We start from the raw sequence: 21,265 nt of genomic DNA on the forward strand, positions 1-21,265 counted from the left end.
ACCTCAAAATGAAAATCTCAGCTTTGTTTGACGACACGTATTTTATCAGGATAGATATGGGCACAGAAAGAGGAAAAGTATATTCCATGTGAGGTCTGATATCACTGAGCCTGAAAGTTGTGTGCTGTGAAGTTTCTACTCCGTTTTGTGTGCCTGACACATACCACTGGCCGCCACTCCAGCGTCCCCCACACCAGGGGGGCAGGAAATGCTGAATGTGTGTTTAAGGGTATCTGCGGGACAGCCATTCGAGGGTCACGTGACTCTGGTCTGGCCCCTGATTTCTGTGTGATTTTCTGTGTTGAAATGTAGCAACTGGTCATCGTACGCTACTGAAAAACATAAAATAATGCTACAATTATTGCAGCCAATCCAATCTACCGAAATTGAATATTGTCGTGGCGATTTTGTACAGACTGTTCTGTACTTACTGAACCACTTTCATTAATAAAATGTATTTACTTAAGTGGGTCATTGATGTGGGAAGTTTTTGAACCACTTGTGCATAACCTCTACCCCAGAACTATGGGGTTGCTGAGCAAGATACTTGACCCCTAGTCTGCCGTCTTCTGTGGGAATCTCATTCTGTTCTAATTTGAGTCATGTTTTTTGGATGTGGACCTTTCCTTTCTGGTCGTCATGACCCCAGCAGTCCACAACTTTTTCCGTACGGCAAATTGGGGTTTCATTGTTTAATCTTGCTGTCCCTTGCTGTTTGGACTTCCCACCAAATTCTCGGCATGCTTTGAAGGAGTTTTGGGGCGAGTTCAGACTAGTGGACTGTCCCTATGGGTACACCAGCAGCATCCATCTACGAGTCCTGCCATCTATAGTTATTCAGTTAATAATACTTCCCCACCTTGTATTATTTGCACATGGATTGTATTCTATATATTGGACTGAATAAATGGGAGCCAATTGGATTCCACAAAGGAATTGATTGTGCCAACCTGGAAGTGAGCCTGTTATGATCTTGAAAGCCAGTGCCATAACCATTATCCATTATTAACCACTATGTGGCTGAGACATGAATATGGAAATCCATTTTGAAAGAATGACCCAGGCAAAGAGGTTTGTTTTTATTGATGCTGTAACATGGCTCATTTGGTGCCGTTGAACTCTCCCAGAGGCAACGAAGCACTGGAAGTACAGATAGCAAATTGGCTGGTACAACAAGTACCTTCTGTGTGGAGACTGGTGGGATTTAAGTGACATTTCTTGTCTTGTCGGACCTCCCCCCTCTGCTTCCCCCTCCGCCCTACTCCCCCACCAGGCAACCCCTGCCCCGTGGGCTGAGCACTGAGCATGCTACGTCAGATTGAAGCCACGCCCAGCACCCAGAATTTAACAACCGCCACCATGAGCGACGTCGTGGAGAACCTGGACACCCGTGAACTGGACTTTGAGGATGAGGAGGAGGTGGACTTTGACGCCAGCTATGACGGTATGAGGGGTGGGGACGGGGGGCAGGGAAGGGTCATGCTGCTTCAGGAGGGAGCCACAGTTTCTGGCGGGCGGGGGTAGCGGGGGTTGAACATGCACAGGTGGGGGAATATACCATGGATCAGGTTACAGACCCTGAAAGAATAGCTTTGGTGACTTCAGCATGTGTAGACATGCATCCAAGTGTTGTGCTTCAAGACACTCACTCAAAAATATCCAGTCCTTAGATAATGGCTGCCTTCTTTCCACCACGAGATGCACACTAACTTGTATACAAACAAGTTGTGACGTGCCTTTCCCTGCATTTCAGGTGACGCTCGGATCCCGTTCTCCGCAGTATACAGCACCACAGGCTTCAAGGAGACTGATGCCCGGGTCTACCTCAGTTCTGCCCCCATCACAGCCAAAATCTTGGATGTGGAGCGTTTCAACTCTGCCCAGGACCGCTTCAACATCACCACTCAGAGGAGCGTGTCAAAGGTCGAGCTGGCCAAGTCATCGAGAGAACCGCTCTCTTTTAACCCTTGTGTTGTCTTAAGGGTCAAAAATGACCCGTCACTATGTTTACCAGCAGAGAAAACCCCCTAAATGAACTTTTCTCAACTTGAAATTTGATGACAAATTTGTTTGTGATGAGTGACAGGAAAATAGATTTTAGTAGGGGTTTAGTGAAGGCGGGTCACAAGGGTTAAACAGTCTGGGGAGGCTGTTTTAAGGAAAGATCTGACTTGAACATGTTAATGGTTCATACATAATTTTAAGCATGTGCTTCATATAGCCAACCAATATTTTGGGAGAGGTTTATTTAAAACTTCTGCAAGATAAAATGGCAACGTAAAAGCAGTGTATTGGCAGGTTGTAAAATATGAATACAGGCACAGGTTTGCACAACTATACTACTGCAGGTTACGACAAACCTGTATATCCCTGCCAAAGAAACACACATAGGTGTCCCAACCAGTCCGACTGCCCAAAGTAGTAGTAGTTGCATTGGTGTTCTGACAAGAAATCTGTGTGTCTTGGGAAACATGTTTATTGTGAACTGTGGGAAACTAGTGAGGTGCTGGTGCGTGATTGCAATGTGTCCCCTCCCCCTTAGACGCTCCCGGCCGTCTTCAAGATCGAGGTGAAGCATGGGAACTTCACCTGGGTGGTGAAGAGGAAGGAGAAGCACTTCCTGGAACTGCACAGGGAACTCTTGCGCTACAAAACCTTCCTGCGAATTCCTCTTCCCTCCCGCAGGTGAGCCGCACCCCTGCCCCCTCCCCCACCGGGGAATGTAGGCCCTGGAGCACTTTTGTGTCGTCTGGGAGAAAAAAAATTCTGGTCATCAGAAAGCTGGTCTGTCAAGGAAGGAGTACTGTGCACATCAATGTTTCCCTGTTTTTTTTTTTTTTCCTTCACCCCACCTTACTTCACAACATGGACGTGAGTGACATAAAATTTACAATTGAGGCTCTCTCAGGAAGGAAGTTATATTTTCATAAAGTCAAAAATAGTTAACCTTAGCACTAGTTAGTCACTTTGGATAAGTGGCAGCCAAATAACATGTAATGTAATGAATGTGTTTTCCATGATAATGGGGGCTACAGGGTGTGCTTCTAACTTAAATGATGTAGGACATAGGAGTATTTTATTTTACTCTGGTTGAATTGTCTTTTTAATTATTTCATTTATTTATTGGTATTATCATTGTTTGCCAGAGGTCTGTATATTATGGTTTTATAGGTATTGATTGGTTTCATTGTGGGTTCTTTTCTTTTGCTTTAAGTTATTCTTGGTTTTTGTTCATTTTTAGCTTCTTTGAGAAACATTGTAATGAATTGAAGGTTATTGTTTATTTGTTTCTGTAAATACCTTTATTTTGCAATGTTTAAATGAATTGAATTAAAAATCTAATCTCTCCCTCTCCCTCTCTCCCTCTCTCTCCCTCTCTCTCTCCCTCTCCCCCCTCTCCCTCTCTCCCTCCCTCTCCTTCTCTCTCCCTCTCTCTCCCTCTCCCTCTCTCCCTCCCTCTCTTTCCCTCTGTCTCCCCCTCTCTCCCTCTCCCTCCCTCCCTCTCTCTCTCCCTCTCTCTCCCCCTCTCCATCTCTCCCTTCCTCTCCCCTCTCCCTATCTCTTCCTCTCTCCCTCTCTCTCCCTCCCTCTCCCTCTCTCCCTCTCTCCCCCTCTCTCTCCATCTTTCCCTTCCTCTCCCCATTCCCTCTCTCTTCCTCTCTCCCTCTCCCCCTCTCCCTGTCTCCCTCTCCCTCCCTCACTCCCTCTCTCTCCCTCTCTCTCCCTTTCTCCCTCTCTCCCTCTTTCCCTCCCGCAGTCATACAGCGAAGAGGAAGAGCATAAAGAGGAGTGAAGTGAGGGACATGCCCAGCCTGCCTCGGGGAGGGGAGGAACTGGTCAGAGTGGAGCAAGTGTCAAGCAGAAAGGTCCATCTATGGCCTATCTTTCAGTCTTGTGTTCAGTCTTTTCATTCCGCTTCAGAGACTGCATGTTTTCTGGCATTTCACAGCTTCAGTAGTCACCATTTCAGAATCCAGTCCTCTACTAGATTACACTCCAGTGTACCAATGAGAATCTTCGCCAAACATAGACTCATTAGCCACTAATCAAACACTTCTCCCAAGTCCAGTTCACCATTGAGAAGTCTATGTAAACCCTGTATAAACCCACCAATCAAACGCCCACCTAATCAAAAACCCACCAATCAGAGACCTACAGTAACTAACGCTCTTTCCTCAAGCTAATTGCCTCTTAAGACCCATCAGTCCGCTGAACTTCCTATGTATCTCTCCCCTCATTTGTTAGTCTTAAGCAAACATTTTGTTTGTCCATTTCCAGAAACAACTAGAGGACTACTTGAATAACCTTTTAAAAATGCATCAATACCGGCAGTATCATGCTACAGTAAGTATTTGTTTTATTGCAGCCAACATGTATTTGAATAAATGGCATTCAGTAAAATGTTAAACAGTGATTAGGGCATATTGACTAATCTGTAACGAGTCCTATGTGCACAGAACAGTATTGTAAATGAGCAACCGTGGTTGGGGAAGTGACATTGTAAAGTATAATTCATACTCCCTCGTACTTGTGCTGAAGTAGTCTTCATGATTCACATATCGAGGGCATCTTAATCATCTCTCCAGGCTGCTAAGTAGCTTTCTTGTTTTTAACTGTTATATTAATCTGCATGTATACTGGCAGACATGTGGAGGATAAGCTGCAGCCAGTGGTCACACTGTAAGTAATAATAATTTTCCTTTCATGTAGATGGAGTTCTTAGATGTGAGCCAACTATCCTTCATCCATGATTTGGGACCGAAAGGCCTGTAAGAAATGAATCCCGTTTCTTTTTGTTGTTGTTTATGTTTTTTTTTGGTATAGTTAAAAAAGTTTACAATGTTTAATTTTGCTTGGTTTGTTAGCTGAAGAGGAATATCTCAGGCCTTTCTTACTAAATATCGTGACAGTTGTTGCATGTTTTTGATGTGTTAAATAAAATTTGAATGCATTAGAAAAAAATTTTATCTTTGAAATGAAAAACCGGAAAGACCAATATGTTGGATTTATGGGTCTTTGAGGGAGAATACAAGTTTTGGATTCGCAATTTGAGCTCAAGTTTTAAATGGCAGATCATGGCCAAATGGTAGCACATTTGTTTATTGGCTATCAACATGTTTTCACGGTCTGGTTTATATTCAGAGCTCTACAGTGCCACCATGTGTTTTCATTGAGCCAGTGCTGTATGGGATTCATATGCAGTATTGTGAAAAGCCGAAACCATTGAGACTCCATTGACTTACTGCAGCAGTGTTGAAAGCCAGTTTGGAAGCTGCTGCTTTAGCACAATATACTTACACGGATGCGTGTGCAGGGTGTAACCGTCATCTATAAGGGTATCATGAAGGGCAGCGCTTGTGGACGTATTATTAGAAAGAGCACATTAAACCACCCTGTGTCTGTCTCTTTTCCAGGGAAGGCATGATCCACAAACGGTCAGGTGGTCATCGCATCCCAGGAATGAACTGCTGCGGTCACACCCAAGTCTGCTACCGCTGGTCCAAACGGTCAGTCTGTTATGCCTCCCGTCTGCCTCGCATTCACGCCCGTGAACTCCCTCTGCTCTGGTTCTCAGTGGAAGGCGGGGTTGAGAGGGGGTTGGGGGAGGGGTGAGTGTAGTTTGGCTAACGTTCACAGTCAAGAATTCCCATTGCCTCAATTCTCCCTGCTGGGTGAAGATGGGGGGTTGGGGGACATGAGGGTGTTAATGTTTGACTGCCAGGACACCCTGGCATTGAGATGGATGGAACATCTGTTATCTTCCTTCAAGCAGGCGCACACACCACCATCCTTAAATACTGTTATTAACGTCTCTCTGGAGCCTGCCACAAGTTTCAAAGATTTACCCATTCACCCTGCTCTGTTCTTTCTGTCTTAAATTACACTGGAAACCCTGCTATTAGAGTAAATCGACTTGTAATGTGTACTAACGTTCCCTAAATTTGAGAGATATAATGTTTATAATAAATATTATATTTTTACCTTCTGGTGAAGCTAAAATGAGGGCATATGTATGGGGAAGTATGAATGGAGAAGGGGAGACTCCCCCAGGATTATTTATATATATGTATCCCTTATACATTAATTGGTAAGCAAGTGTAAAAGATCATGGCCATGAGGCGGATGAGTGATTTTGGACATCAGAATCTCCCACTTTAACACTCCCAGAGTGTTGAATACAGTTGCATATACTATGAAGTATATTTAAATATATATTGGCATACTGTATTTTCTGGTTTCTCTTTTTCATGTTTTTAAGATCTATCGATTAATGTTGATCAACTGTGGTGATGAACGCAACGTGATGATCTGGTTTGGATGTGTTTGTCTTTTTGTTATGTTATGATTTATGTTTCCGGATGGTTCTGCTCCTGTCACACGGACTCCGCATGATCACGTTGAACGGGCCTGTGGCCCTCTCCCTTTTACAGGTGGCTGGTAGTCAAAGACTCTTTTCTGCTTTACATGAAGCCAGACACAGGAGTCATTTCCTTCGTCATGCTGCTCGATAAAGAGTTCACCATCAAAATGGACTCCAAATCCACAGAGACCAAACACGGCATTCGAATTGACAGTCTCGCCAGGTACGCCGTTGTCCGTAGGGTCACGTTTTCTCACATGCCACAGTGCTGGACAGAATATGGTCTTAGAAGGTTTATTTCTGTAATAAATAAATATACCTTTATGTATTGTGCAGCACAGGTTACATGTGCATAATATTTGGAACAAAAGAACAAACAATATTAGAAAAGACACAGAGGTCTCTATATTATCGTAACCATAGCCTATTTTAAACCTGTCCAAACAAGAATCTTCCAAGCTATGTGTGCAAAATCTGCATAATTACAATATTACAGACTAGTACTGTCTATAGGTTAACAGATAGTCTATTGGGGCTGAGGAAGTATACACTGAAAGGTTAATAAAGTACCTAATAAATGGGGAGAGGGGGGAGAGGGAGAGAGAGGGAGAGAGGGAGAGGGAGAGATTAGATTTTTAATTCAATTTATTGAAACATTGCAAAATAAAGGTATTTACAGAAACAAATAAACAATATGCTAAGAGAATCATCAAGCCATAGTTCTGCTTTAGTTTTTGAAAGAGGAAAGGAGACAGAAGTTTCCGGAAAGGCTTTTCTTTCAGAAGCCTGCACTTCACTACTCTGAAGGCCTTGAAAAGTCCCCAATCTCTGTCCTCTAGATCACTTGTGCTGAAGTGCTCCAGTTACCGGCACGCACGGTGGTGGGGGCAAGCCATCGAGGACTTTGCCCGGAAAAACGGGAAGGCCTTCCTGCGGGATCACCGCTTTGGTTCCTTTGCCCGTGAACAGGAGAACATCCCGGCCAAATGGTAACCATGCCAATTATCCACTCCTCCGATTCAACCACCCAACATTTTTTATCTTGCATTCTCATGGCAACAGTGTGTTTGACAGCCATTGTTCTTCAAACTCATATGCTGAAAATCCATTTTATTTTAATTTTTTTATGACTCTGATGGTTGTTGTAAAGGCGTGGGCAGTTTGTCAAAAAATGTTTTTTTGAAGTGTCAAACATTTGTAATGCTTGTCAAAGTTTCTAAAGTACAATGTAGGTGTTGGGCCCAAAACTGTGATTAACTTGCCTAAACTGGCTCCTAAGATGCTTCTTTTATTGGAAGTGCTGTGGTGAGTTCTGTTGCAGAACATTGGAATTTTTGGAATTAAGCGTCCGTCCAAAGACCTTAACTTCCATGTTGTTAACATTGCAATCAGTAATTGTAAAGCTTTTTTTAATGAGATGAAAACAACAGTGTGACTTTTGCAGACCTGGGTCACATTCCTAATTGGTTTGGATTAAAATGGTTTTTGGGCTCGATTGATCTTGTTGGGTATAATTGAGGCAACCAAGAGGACCAAAAAAGCAGGGTTTGCTCTTGTTGATAGCATAGGTTCCAATACTGCAGAAGTGTTCAGAATTGCATTGTAAAATTTTGACTACGTATTTGATCCAGGTCTGTTAATAACAAATGATGTTGTTCTTATTTTTATACAGGTATGTTAATGGCAAGCAGTACATGGAGGATGTTGCGAATGCTCTCGAAGAAGCCAGAGAGGAGATCTTCATCACGGACTGGTGGTACGTACCAGAAGTTCAGGAGATGACGATGTATTATGACAAGAAAGGGATCTTCCTCGGGTGTTCGCACTACGTTCACACTGTTCACACTGCCTTGACCACGGTGCCAGGAAACAAAACCTGCAAAGGAATAAAAGTTGTCTTTTACAAGGAGGATATTCAGCAGAAAACCTCAGCTGACTCACCTTCAAGTTCCCAATTTAGGCAGGAAATTCCATGATGAAATATTTCTAAATGTACACACTGTACAGTATGTCAGGGCATCCATCCCTTGTGTGGATAAACTCACAGGATTTTGGCAAAGGGACGTTTCCAGTGAGGAAACTCATTTTAACCAATCATTGTGGTTTGCTGTGGAGAGCTAAACCCTTTGATTGTAAATGAGTTGGTGACTGAGAGCTCATTGCTCATTGAGAATTAATTTGTCACAATTGATTTCAAAAGGGAGCGTTCGGTCCCCCATACAAGATAGGCAGGTTGAATGGATGGTTCCTCTGGAAAAATTATACATTTGTCTTTGTGAACAACACAGCTGGGCAGTCATACATCACCTGAGTAAAGTGGGTTTAATGGCACTCGCCTGCACTCACCTGTAACTGGAGCCAGGCATCAGGAATGATGGGAGAGTTTAGGTCCCATTAAACTCATTATTGTGGTGAAGCTGCAGAACAATGAGCTCTCAATCACCAGCATGTTTACAATCAAAAGCTTTAGCTCTCCACAGCAAACCCCACTGATTGGTTACAATTAGTGAGTCAATGATATCATGTGGTGGATCCACTGATTTTTAGTTTCATGAAGCCCCCCTTTCCAATAACAGGGTGTCAAATCTGAGAGTAAAAAACAGGCCACGGTAGTTCAGATGCAGCATTCTTTGCTTGTTGACGGCAGGAGTCGAGTCGGAGGCTCCTTTACAAGAGTAGGGGAGGGGGGGTAACACTGGAAAAATTCAGAATTGCTGGTATTTAGGGCTAGCACAAAAATGATGACCTCATTGAGTGATGTCATGGGTGATGTCCGTTCTTGCAGGCTGAGCCCGGAGATCTTCATGAAAAGGCCTGTTGTCGAGGGCAACCGCTGGCGCCTGGACTGCATTCTCAAGCGCAAGGCGGTGAGTTGCCCCGCCCGCTAGCACTTGAAAGAGCCCAAAGTCTGTACAGGATGAAAAAAATGGGATATTGAGGATGTTTTTTATGTGGTCTGTTCTCTGAAGAGAAAACAATTGCATTATGTGTCAGTTGCTGTAATTGAAGTGGCTGAGATGGAGTACCTTTCCAGAGCCACATTAAAACAACTGAGTGAATGTTTTCTTATAACAATAACCACATAGGATAATGATAGATAACAATAATTTGGCTTGCTTGTGGGGTGGATGTATCTCACTCAGTTTACACAGTTATCTTGTACATAGACTAGGAAGGGCGATGCATTTTCAGAAAGTTCCTCTTTCTAGGAACACGCCGTCTCTTCAGCACCTCAGGTGTTTTTTTCGGTTACCCGGGAGAGTGGCAGACCGCGTCTTCATCACTCACCTGATACTGTGGCAGCTGTGGCTCACATGGCAGTCACTGCCGGATAAAAGGCCTAACTTTTCGGCCTCGGGGGCAGATAACCTTTTGTAGTACATCCAGAATGTGTTCTATCTCTTAAGCCCTCTGGATGCCTTTGGAAGCAGTTTGGAAGCACTGCCTCTTTTTTGGTGATTTGTTTAAATTAGTTTTTCATTTGCTTTGTTTCTGGGATTTAAGTTCATTGCATGTTGCCTCCCACCTGAATGAAGAGGAAGCAAAAGTCAGTTTGCCATAACTCTTCTGTGTTGCAAAACTGTACTGTATTATCTCAAGGCAAATCTAGTGAATATCTTTATTTTAAAAGGGATGGGTGTCAACAATAAAAAAAGATTTAAAAAGTGGGTCTGACCCACTTACAAGATGAGCATATACTTTTAGCATATAGTTTTTTTAGGAATGAGAATTTCACTGTCTTCACTGTTATTGTATATGCATTTATGGTGTATTTATATGTATGTCCATATGTATTTATGGTGATTCCAGTGAGAGGTTGCATGTTCTAGTGTCCCACTACTGGTTTAATTCTCCTTTTGCTTTTTGTAGCAACAAGGTGTGCATATCTATGTGATGCTGTACAAGGAGGTGGAGCTGGCCTTGGGAATCAACAGTGGATACAGCAAGAGAACGCTAGTGCATCTTCACCCAAACATTAAGGTATGGCCTTACTGGAGCTGTGTGTTTGTGTGTGTGTTGGTGTGTTTGTATGCATGGATCTGACACATTCCGTTCTTATGATATGTGCCCGGGCATGTGTTTCCTGTGGGTGTGATACTGTGTGCGTGTGTGTGTGTGGATTGTCTCCCTCTAATTTCTTCACCCGTCAGGTGATGAGACACCCTGACCACGTCTCCTCCACCGTCTACCTGTGGGCGCACCACGAGAAAATCATCGTCATTGACCAGTCCGTGGCCTTCGTGGGCGGGATTGATTTGGCGTACGGCCGATGGGACGACAGGGAGCATCGACTGACAGATGTGGGCAGTGTCACTCGCTCTGTTGCTATGGAAAGCGAGCAGGTAAAAACAAGCTCTTTATCACCTTCTTACCCCTCCCCCTCGTGACCTCATCTGTTAACTAAAAATAAATGTTAATAATTAGCTCAATGGATTGAATATAATGCTAAATGCTCTGCAACATTTTGTTCTTAGATTGAATAGTAGCCTAAGTAACATACTGTATGATAACAGGCCATTCAGCCCAACAATGCTCGCCAACCACTAAAGTGTACCTTCTGCTCAGATTGCCTAAAAGCTAAATAGTATCTAGCACCTTATCAAGCCTGGTCTTGAGAACTCCCAGTGTTTCTTCCTCCACTACATGTCCTCTGACCGCTCGCTATGTGAAAAAAGTGCTGTGCAGTTGCACTGTTACACTTGGTGGTTTTCTCAGGTAGACAACCAGGTGCCGGGTAGCTGCTATTGTTTCTAAATAAGAAACTGGATCAACTGTATGTGAATTTCTCTGCGCATCACATCTTACCTCAGCAGTCCGGCACGGCGGCCGCCCCGGCCGGAATGGGACCGTCCTCGACCGACAACGGCGCCGGGGCCAAGGCGAAGACGGGCGGCAGCGACGATTCTTCGGACCTGCCCAAACTGAAAGGGATCGGCCGCACCCGCAAGACCCGGTTCAGCCTCTACAAGCACCTGCACCGCCACGGCCTGCACCACGCAGACAGCATCAGCAGCCTGGACAGCATCGAGAGCACGGAGAGTAAGTCAGCGCACTGCACCGTAACGCACCGTGCTGCCTTCAGCCCCACAAGCCTCTGTTTTTACCGAACGTGGACAGAGATGGTCAGATTTCTTCTGCCCTTTAACCCCTTAAGTATTGCTGCCTTTTTTTTAACACAAGCTTGAAAGTGACGTACCCAAAATAAGATGGTTACAATTCTTGAACCCTTTTGACTACAAACATAATCGTGGTCTCTTCTGAAAGGTAACCGTTTGGGGTGTGTTTTCCAAGAGTCGACATGATCTAAATATTACTAAAACAGTTACAGAAGCTCAAACACAGTACAAGTAGAAGATTTTATGTTTTTTGGTGGACAGATTATTGTGGCTTTTTATAATTAGAAACTATAATGTATTTGGTTCCCTGGACCTTTGCCGTGAAACACTGATATTACCTTGATTTGTGTCTGTGGATTTACAAAATGCAGAGAGGTTGAGGTCCCTCCACACTCGTTTTGCCACCCACATGAAATCAAATTAGGAACTGTTGTTGCTAAAGCAATGGCATCTTAAAATAGGTTATAGAGGTAGAACCGCAAGTATGTCTTGCTACCATAGTGACTGAAAATTGCACAGTGAAAAAAGGAATGGATGCAAAAAACCCACATTGGCCCAGCCCTGGTGAGACTTAAGGGGTGAGACTTAAGGGGTTAAAAGCAATAGTTTAATGGTCTGGTATATTGGCATGATTTGCTGCAGCACATAGGCTTCCTTGTTTGAGAGGAATTTAATGTAATTTTGGGGAGCTCTTCCAAAGACACTGTATGGAGCCTGGGTTTTGCTTTCCATATGGATTAGACGCACAGGATTTTGATGACATCAAACCGCAATGAGCATGCATTTGGAGCATTTATATACTCTTTTTTATTCGTGTCTCCACAGCATTTCCACATTCTACATAATAATTTACGTAATTTTCCTTTATTTAAACTCACACGCGTCGAGAGCAGGTGCTCTCTATTTCTAAGTGCGGACCCTTGGGCAGGGGCATGTCTCCTGATGTGACATCATTTTGGCCCTGTTCTGAACAACAACTGAACCTCTTAACTATGTCTACATGCTTTTATGCATTCATTTGCTGTCATATGATTGGGTGATTAAATGCTTGCATTAACAAGCTTTTGTACAGGTATACCTAATAAAGTGGTGGTGAGTATATATCAGTACTTATCACTGGATTTTGGCTATTGATTGAGGAGTGCGCAGAAAAGCTCTTGTTCCCCTCCAAATCACATTGCAGTTTGCAAATCAGGAGATTAGTCAGAGGAAGACATTCCTCGCAGCATAGCAGGTGAATTTGCAGGTAGCCAGTCAGCCAGCGGGGGTCACTAGAGAACGATGAGACCCAGATCCCTGCCAGCTGAGCCTTCCCTTACCCTAGACGATGCAACCAGCGATTATGCCAGTCGACACTGTCACAGTTGGGATTCGATCCTGGACCGCAGGGCACATCCGTCTGCTAGAACTAAAATGGTGTGTTAACCAGATGAGGCTACAAAGCTGCCCCCAGGCCCAACCATTTTAATAGTGTCTGAAACCTGTGGCCCGGGAAGACAGGCTGTGTAGTCTGCCCTATGATAAACAACTCCACCTTACATGACCTTTTGGGCAATGTTGAGTCAATCGTTCTGCTTACTGGAAAAGTTCTTTAGACAAGTCCACGATAAATGCAAACATGCTCAATGCTTGACTGTAGGCCAAAAGTGCTGGTTGCCATGACAGTGTTTCAGTGCTATATGGGTGTAGACTGTGATATAATGTCTGTGGCAATGGCTCATGGCAGCAAAGGCTGTTGTTTTGTACATCATGACTCTTTTGAAATGGATTGCCAGCTTTCAGTACAAGTCACATGCATCACTGTCATTAGTTTTTTGAACATCATGTATCTTTCTCAGTTGGTGTGGTAAGCAGTAGCATTTGCCTTTCTGTTAGAGTAGTCAAATGACCACACCCAAACTGGGAATCCATTAAACGTTTGTACGTTTGCAGTTTCCAGAGAACTAGTTAAAACATTTACCACTTCCCTGTGTCCATAAAGGAAATATCCTTGAAATAATTGTGGTGTTAAAAGGCAATTATTTAACAGCGGTGTTACAGTGGTGTTTCTGTGTGCGAGTATGAGACTATGTAGGACAGCGCCTTCCTTTCGAAAGCATGAAATGTCACCAGCTGAGGGAATGCACATGACCGAGGGAGAGACCAGGCTTACAGCTGGTGACATCTCATGCTTTTGAGGAGGGTGCATGCTTGTCTTCACTCCCATGAGTGCTGCTAGATGATTGGACATTGAACTATAGACAAACATGCGTTCTCCTGTGCAGCGCGTGATGCCACCACCTGGTACTTTTCGCACTGCTGCCCGTAAGCCCCAAGGCTTGTGCTTCAGTCTGAAGAAGACGCTTCACGCGTTGTGAAGCTGCACTCATGTCCTGCAGGATGTGTCTGGCCACACAGTCATGCCGAGGAGCCGTGGAAGATCTCTTCATTTTTCAGTCATACTTTCTTGTGTGCTGATCGATAGTGACCGCCACTGCGTCCTCCCCTGGGTGGAATTACTGAGAAAATTGGCTGAAAGAACTCATCTGTCTTCACAGCCATTCCAGGGAGATTGCCTCCAGTAAAAGGACACTGATTGGGTCTTTGCCTTTAATCCAGCTAGTTTCAGGACCACTCTGCAGAGGATTGTGGGTAGTTGAGTAAGGCCCCGTGTGATTGCACATATATTGGATGTGTGTTCATGCAATTGTTTTTATGTCAGTCACCAGTCAGACCCCTGCTCTTGAGGTCACCTGTAAAACAAGCAGTTGTTTACCTCGTCTTTATTGTTAAATATAATTATCTAATTAGAGATTGGTTTGAGATTTGAAGTTACTTGTGTGAAAAAGTTAGTATTTGAAACCCAGATTGAACTCCAGGGAAGGAGTGTAATTGAGCATTCTGAGCACACAGCAGATAAATGACCATTTTAAAAGATCATTAAAATGCTTAGTATGGCCAGCCAAGCAATTACCCAAGGTGATCTGTAAGCATACAGGCCGTAACTGAACAAACACCCTACGCGCGTATGGATATTGGCATTCCGGAACCGCGTCGGATGGTAAATATAAGACAAAAGGCATTTATAAATCCATTTGACAGGCCATTTTAGCGTTAAGCATCTTGAATAATGCTTGTTTCTCATCCAATCCCCTGACCTTGAAATTGAGGGCAGGGGTCTGGTGTGTTTGGTACTCCACACATAAAGAGCGTTAAAGGTTGTGCGTCCGTGAGCTGCCTCAACAATGCGGCGCGACAGCGGGATTCCATGGGAGGGAACAGATGGGAATTTGAACTGTTTTGGTTTGTAGATGCTCAAAGGCATCTTCGGGAGCAAGGAGGGAGTGCTTAAACTGTGAATCTAAACATGCCTCCGAGCCAGACTCATACTACTCACTCGTGCTTTCATTACCAATATAAACAGAGTCAGTTAACAACAGAACAATAATAGAAAATGATAACCTATTGTTAATAAAAAAGATATTTCTAATGACCTCTAATATCCTGGTCAGACAGGGTGCATTCCCAAGTGCTTTCCAGGGAAGAGGAAATTAATGGAGAAGTGGAGGAAGTGAACATACAAGATTTGCAGACATTGCTTTTTTATGACTTCTTGTAACTTTTACCAGACAGACATTTTCTTAAATATTCAAGAAACAGGGCACTGGGAGGAGAACAATGATACATTTAGATGGGGTTACAGCTGAGTAAACACGGAGGAATGTGGAAGACTGACAGTGCAGCGGATCGCATCGCGGCGGGGTGGCATTCCGCTGCGCTTCTGTGTCTGAAATAACTAATGTGCATGTCAGTCCTGGAGCCAAAGTCATGGTGTTTGTATCTATTCTAGTCCGACCCGGCCCAGCCCACTATTTTACACATGGCATTCACGTCGTGTTTTGTTTCTTATGCAACAATGTCAGTGACGTGTGAATGATTTTTTAATTTTTTAATATCAGTTGTTTATCTGGCACTTTTATCCAAAGCGACAGACAGTTGAATAGACGGAGCAGGGCTCAATCTCCCCTGGAGGAATTCAGGGTTAAGGGCCTTGTTTGAACCACCAACCTTCTGGGTCCCAGTCATGTACCTTAGCCAATAGGCTACAGGCTGCCCCTGTCCGTGACTCTCTGTGACTCTAGCAGGACTGTTCAAGTAAAGCGTGGTTTATTTATACAGCCCCATGATCTGGAATCAGTAATGACCTTGCCAGCTGCCACTTTGCCTACTGGTCTGCTAGTCCAATTGGTAGTGAACCAGAGGGAGTCCAATAAGAGAGGAACCACTAATGTAAAGTTTCTCAACATGATGTTGGGTTATCATGTGTAGCCAGTGCAGCCTGTCTGCACTATGGCATAATGTAGCATCTGATATTCTGCTGGAGTAACATGATACCACTTCTCCATGAGCAAGTAAAGTAATTTACTGCTGAGTTAACGGCAGTAGAAAACGCTGTCTCAGGAGTTGTTCCATGATATCCTGTACATGCGTTTGGTTCAGATCTGATGATCGAAAGGCCATGCTATATGGATAATGTTCCCGAAACCAATGGCTGGCTACTTGTGTTCTGCAGACAAGGGGTTGTCATTCAGAAAGATGTTGCTTGCTTCAGGAAGTAAATGCTTCTGCACAGAGTAAAGATGGGTTGCGACATCCGATTACGTTACAATTGACATCAACCAGGGCTTGGTTGGACCGAAACAAGGCTAGGAAAGTAACCACACCCGTTTGTCACTCTCTAGGGGCCGGGGCTATGCAGAACATGCAGCCAGGTGGGGGTGAGCTGCTGGGGAACACTCGCTTCTGGCACGGCAAAGACTACTGCAATTTCGTCTACAAAGACTGGATTCAGCTGGACAAGCCTTTCGATGGTAGGTTGGGTCCTGGTCCCTGAAGTTACAGGTCTGTGGAAAAGGATTGAATGATCTTTCAGAATAAAGCAACCATTTAATAATTTTAAGTTGGATATCTATATATAGCTAAATATGAATTCCTTACAAATGTACATATGAGATGGAGAATGTTTATTTGATTTATTTTATTTTATTGTATGTTTATCTTGATCAAATGATTCACAAAGTTGAATGCTTTTGCAGTATTTGCCTTTGAGAGCATTCATTATTAAATATTGAGCTGGTTTAATCACTATAGACATTTTCAGTGCATCAATGTGTTCTGAAAGCATAACATAATGGTTAGCAGCATGCTGACTCTTCCAACCTCTCCAGACTTCATTGACAGATACACAACCCCCAGAATGCCCTGGCATGACATTGCCTCTGTGGTTCATGGGAGAGCAGCCAGAGATGTGGCAAGGCACTTCATCCAGCGCTGGAACTTCACCAAGGTGAGACCACATCGTGCCCATGACCTGTAATGTAAAATCATTTGACTACAGCCGAAGAGGTGTAGTTTTTCCAGAGATTATCATTACATTACATTTCATTTAGCAGACGCTTTTAACCAAAGCAACGTATGATATGCCATGCATATCAAGGTGATACAACAAATGGCATGATATTGGCTCAGGAGGTAAGAGCAGTCGTCTGGCAGTCAATTTGATCCTGCTCTGGGTGTGTTGAAGTGTACCTGAGCAGAACACCTAACCCCTGACGAGCTGGTTGGTGCCTTGCATGGCAGCCAATCACCGTTGGTGTGAGTGTGTGTATGATTGGGTGAATGAGAAGCATCAATTGTACAGCACTTTGGCTAAAGGCATTATATAAATGCAGACTATTTACCATTTTGTCAGAAATGGCATAAGGAGTTATACATATTGAACTCATGTTCACAAGCTTTGACAAAAGACCACATCAAATGTAACATTAGTAATGCAATGTAAAATTATTGAATCTGGATTTTCTCTCTCTAACTCTCTGTCTCACTCTCTTGCACTTAGATCATGAAGCCCAAGTACCGTTCTCTCACTTATCCATTCCTCCTGCCCAAATCCCATGCCTCGGCCAATGACCTGAGGTACCAGGTCCCAGACAGTATCAATGCCAAAGTTCAGGTAATATCCCCAGACTCTCATACTTGCTCATTATGAGTCACACATGTGCAGGCATATTGTAGTTGCGTACATTGGTCTAACGAGCCCTATAATTCACACAGTCACTCCCATTTCAGACATGTACACACATGCATTCATGTACTTGGTTATACAATCTTTACATGCTCACACAAACACGGACACGTGTCCTACTCGCAATCACTGGCGATACCTACTTTCACACAAACACGCTGACCCGCTCATCTAGGGTATGGTCTTAGTCATAATGGTTGGCATTAATATCACCTTTCTCACCATCACTACAATTGTCTTTTTGCAGATTCTGCGCTCCGCATCAGACTGGTCTGCTGGCATCAAGTACCACGAAGAGTCCATCCACAACGCCTACATCCAAGTGATCATCAAAAGCCAGCACTACATCTACATTGAGGTTTGTTTGGCTGCAGCTTATTGGGTCCTGGAGTCCCAATGTCTGGGATTGGCTTTTACATGTACAATGCAAATATTATTTGGTTGTTCCCACTGGTGGATTTCTTTTTTTGTCTTTCAGAATCAGTTTTTCATAAGCTGTGCCGATAACAAGCAAGTCAACAACAAAATTGGAGACGCCATAATTGAGAGAATCATCAGGGCTCACAGGTAGGTTTGCCTCTTCTTTTTGTCCACATTTTGTGTTTAGTTCATATTGTGACATTATATGATGTCACACAAATCCATCCCAGAAGAATAAACTTAGCATATGTCACACAAAGAGTATTTGTCTCTTTATTTGTCTCAGCTATAAAGAATATTACCCCACAGTATATAAGTGTAATTATCATTATTTTTTCAAGAATGAATTTTTTAATCCGAATGAAGACCTCGTCAAAGCATTACTGTGATAATAATCACAAAGCATTGCATACTCCTACAAAACAGATGGTACTGCTCCTGCTTCTGGTTAACAGTGCAATGCCCTGCCGTGCTTTATTGTTGTAACTCATTTTATACCACCAAAGTTGGTGAGGAGACCGGGTGGAATTGCACCCAGATAAGGTCTGGGGGTACCAAGGGAGTGTGCTTATCTTCATTTTATGCCACACTTCGTAATATCAGTCTCACAGAACATTCCATCCACATTGTGAAAAGCGTGCACTACAGTGAATCTCATATTCACATACACATCCACATGTCCATCGTACTCATATGCACATCTGTTGAGTCTTGTAGAGAATCACTTGGCCAGAGCATTATGTTGGGTCAACAGTTAAGTTCATTAGCTATGTCACATAGCTGTGTTAGGTTATGCTGTGCATATTCACTGCATACATTTCCGAGTAGTTTCCTAGTAACATCAAAAGGATTTGTGGCACTGATATTTAATGTGGGTGGAATAGCTGAAACATTGGATTGCTTTGAGACGTATGTTTGGTGGACTGCATTTGGTAATCTCACTCTCGTTTATCCTTGTAAGGGAGAATAAGAAGTACCGGGTGTATGTGGTGACGCCACTTCTTCCCGGGTTTGAGGGAGACATCAGTACTGGAGGAGGCAATGCCATCCAGGCAGTCATGCACTTCAACTACAGGTGAGGATGATCATGATGAAGGCTACAGAACTGGCAGCAACCTCCCAGAACAGGGGCAGTAAACTTGCAATACAGTTCTGAAATCTCTAAACATCTCTTAATATCTTAAGTAAATACAAAAAACCACAATGTTTGCAGAAACACAGAGAGAGCGATCGCAAGAAATGGAGACCGAGAATGGAGACCGAGAATGTTCACACAGTGGGGAGGCTTAGCTAATAACTAAGAATATTAATCTTGTAAATGTGTAAACATCAGCCTCTTCATGACGTTAGGAATTCACGTTGTGTCATGACGTGCTATCTGAAAACAATTTGAATGTGACCACGGTGATTTGTTCTATCCTTGCTTGCTGATTAACTGGAAAGGTTGGTTTGAGTCAACAGTTTACCATGGAAGGGCTGGACCTATGTTTAATCATATCTGTGCTTACTGTCAGACCTTATCGTTTTCACTGTCTTCACGTGTGAAGGAACAGGCAGGAGTCAACCAAAGAATAGACAAAAGAGTTCACATACTGTATATTGACATCTATCCCGTTGGTGGTTTGGCTATGGTGAATGATGTAGTGCGTGTATAGACATGTTATGATAAAAACATAATAGCCCTGTGGCTTTTAACGTAATTCATCAGTTTCAAACAACAAGTGCTTGGCTCCAGTGACTCATGTCCCATCTGTGTGTAATCTGTCTCAGTCTATCTATTTACTGATTCTGATGCACTATAATACTATTGTTGTTTTTAATCATGACGTTCAATATGTAGAATCATTTGTACTGTAGTATTACTGTATACCATTCCAATTTTAAGAGTGATTGTTAGTTAGTACCTTGTTCAAGAGTAGGAGAGCATTGGCATCCGATTCAAACCCATGAGCCGATCAGAACCAAGTTTTCTGAAAACAAGTCAAGAATGTGTTGTTTTATTGGGCACTCTAGGATAGTGTGGTGTTTTTCTTTTTCTGGGTAAAGAATACCCAATTTTTTTAAATGAGTAAAGGCAAAATTGTTCATGATTAATGTCTTTCTTTCCTCATCTCTCTACTCTCTCTGCACTTCATATTCATAAGCAAACTGACTTTTCTAGCTCGAAAATACAACCGTGAGCATGGGCTTCGGTAAATATCTTGATTTACTTTGGCCTACTGCAAGGTCTAAGGGAATTCTGTGATTTGAATCACTCAGCCTTCTGGTTAGGAGTGAAATTTTCCAACCACTCCACTACAAAGCTACTGAAAACACCTTCAATGTCCTAGGCTTTCAGAAGAAATAGAATTACAGAACAAAGCTCCTGTCCCATCTGATACAGTAGCAGTGGAAAACTGAAATCCACTCTTCCTTTTAACAGCAAATTCTTCTCTACCTTCAGAAATATACCCCCTGTAGGGTGGAGAATATTGTTTTCTGGTCCGGTCAGCTTCCTCTCTGACTGTTTGATATATATTTTTTATCCCTGTTTGGAATTACCTTGATGTACTACTGGAAAATTCCAGCGAGAGTACAAAGACTTTTAACTTGAAAATGTTTCAGCACTCCGATTTATGTGGTTGCTGTTATTTAATAACTATAAATCAAATAATCTTGATGTCGAATTTTTATAACCCTTTGCGGGATTGCATTTGCTCTGTACTGAGAAATATAGAACACCTGTTTCTCTTTTTTTCTTTCAGGACTATGATCAGAGGGGAACACTCAATAATTTCACAGCTGAAGAAAGAGAGTAAGTCTTTTTGACTTGTAGTGTACTGCCAGGTGTGTGTGTGTGTGTATGTGTGTGTGTGTGTGTGCGCGCGCGTCTGGCTAACTGAGTGTGTACGGTAAGTTAAATTCCTCTGTTCTGCATCCAAGACTTGAGATATCAATTCTGTGTGTGTGTGTGTGTGTGTGTGTGTGTGTGTGTGTGTGTGTGTTGTACTGCAGGTTAAATTCCTCTCTTCTCTCTCCAAGAAGACTTGATGTCTCTTTTTTCAGAATGTGTGTGTGTGTGTTTGTTTTTGTGTGTGTACATGCTGCTAGTTGAATCTCTCTCTTCTCTAGCCAGGAAAACTGCAGATATCCATCCTCTTTTTATGCACATCTCAACCAGCAGGTTGCTGTCATTGTCAGATCGTCAGAAGAGCTGGTCTTCATGTAATCTCATATGGGAGGACTTCTATATTAATTTCACCCAGATGTCCAGTACAAAGCCCCATGTCCCTAATGGGGGATATCTGGACTACTGCTTTGTTA

At 43.2% G+C, this 21,265-nt stretch overlaps 1 protein-coding gene across 3 annotated transcripts in view; it reads left to right on the top strand.

Annotated features, from left to right (window-relative positions):
* Window positions 1–21,265, top strand: part of pld1a (phospholipase D1a) — a 40,268-nt gene that overhangs the window by 9,345 nt on the left and 9,658 nt on the right. For 2 of the 3 annotated variants that reach the window (XM_061241903.1, XM_061241902.1), the window contains exons 2-22: window positions 1,274–1,444; window positions 1,754–1,923; window positions 2,543–2,685; window positions 3,758–3,866; window positions 4,279–4,344; window positions 4,711–4,769; window positions 5,415–5,507; window positions 6,432–6,584; window positions 7,201–7,350; window positions 8,034–8,117; window positions 9,147–9,228; window positions 10,232–10,342; window positions 10,513–10,704; window positions 11,173–11,401; window positions 16,200–16,328; window positions 16,686–16,804; window positions 17,357–17,470; window positions 17,790–17,900; window positions 18,021–18,109; window positions 18,924–19,037; window positions 20,707–20,756. In XM_061241903.1, coding sequence (XP_061097887.1) covers window positions 1,306–1,444; window positions 1,754–1,923; window positions 2,543–2,685; window positions 3,758–3,866; window positions 4,279–4,344; window positions 4,711–4,769; window positions 5,415–5,507; window positions 6,432–6,584; window positions 7,201–7,350; window positions 8,034–8,117; window positions 9,147–9,228; window positions 10,232–10,342; window positions 10,513–10,704; window positions 11,173–11,401; window positions 16,200–16,328; window positions 16,686–16,804; window positions 17,357–17,470; window positions 17,790–17,900; window positions 18,021–18,109; window positions 18,924–19,037; window positions 20,707–20,756 — 2,506 coding nt within the window. In that variant the 5' untranslated portion in view covers window positions 1,274–1,305. The remainder of the gene's footprint in view (window positions 1–1,273; window positions 1,445–1,753; window positions 1,924–2,542; window positions 2,686–3,757; window positions 3,867–4,278; window positions 4,345–4,710; window positions 4,770–5,414; window positions 5,508–6,431; window positions 6,585–7,200; window positions 7,351–8,033; window positions 8,118–9,146; window positions 9,229–10,231; window positions 10,343–10,512; window positions 10,705–11,172; window positions 11,402–16,199; window positions 16,329–16,685; window positions 16,805–17,356; window positions 17,471–17,789; window positions 17,901–18,020; window positions 18,110–18,923; window positions 19,038–20,706; window positions 20,757–21,265) is intronic. The other variant, XM_061241904.1, reaches the window with a different exon arrangement.

This window comes from Conger conger, chromosome 5, assembly GCF_963514075.1.
Source record: "Conger conger chromosome 5, fConCon1.1, whole genome shotgun sequence".
Classification (NCBI taxonomy): domain Eukaryota; kingdom Metazoa; phylum Chordata; class Actinopteri; order Anguilliformes; family Congridae; genus Conger; species Conger conger.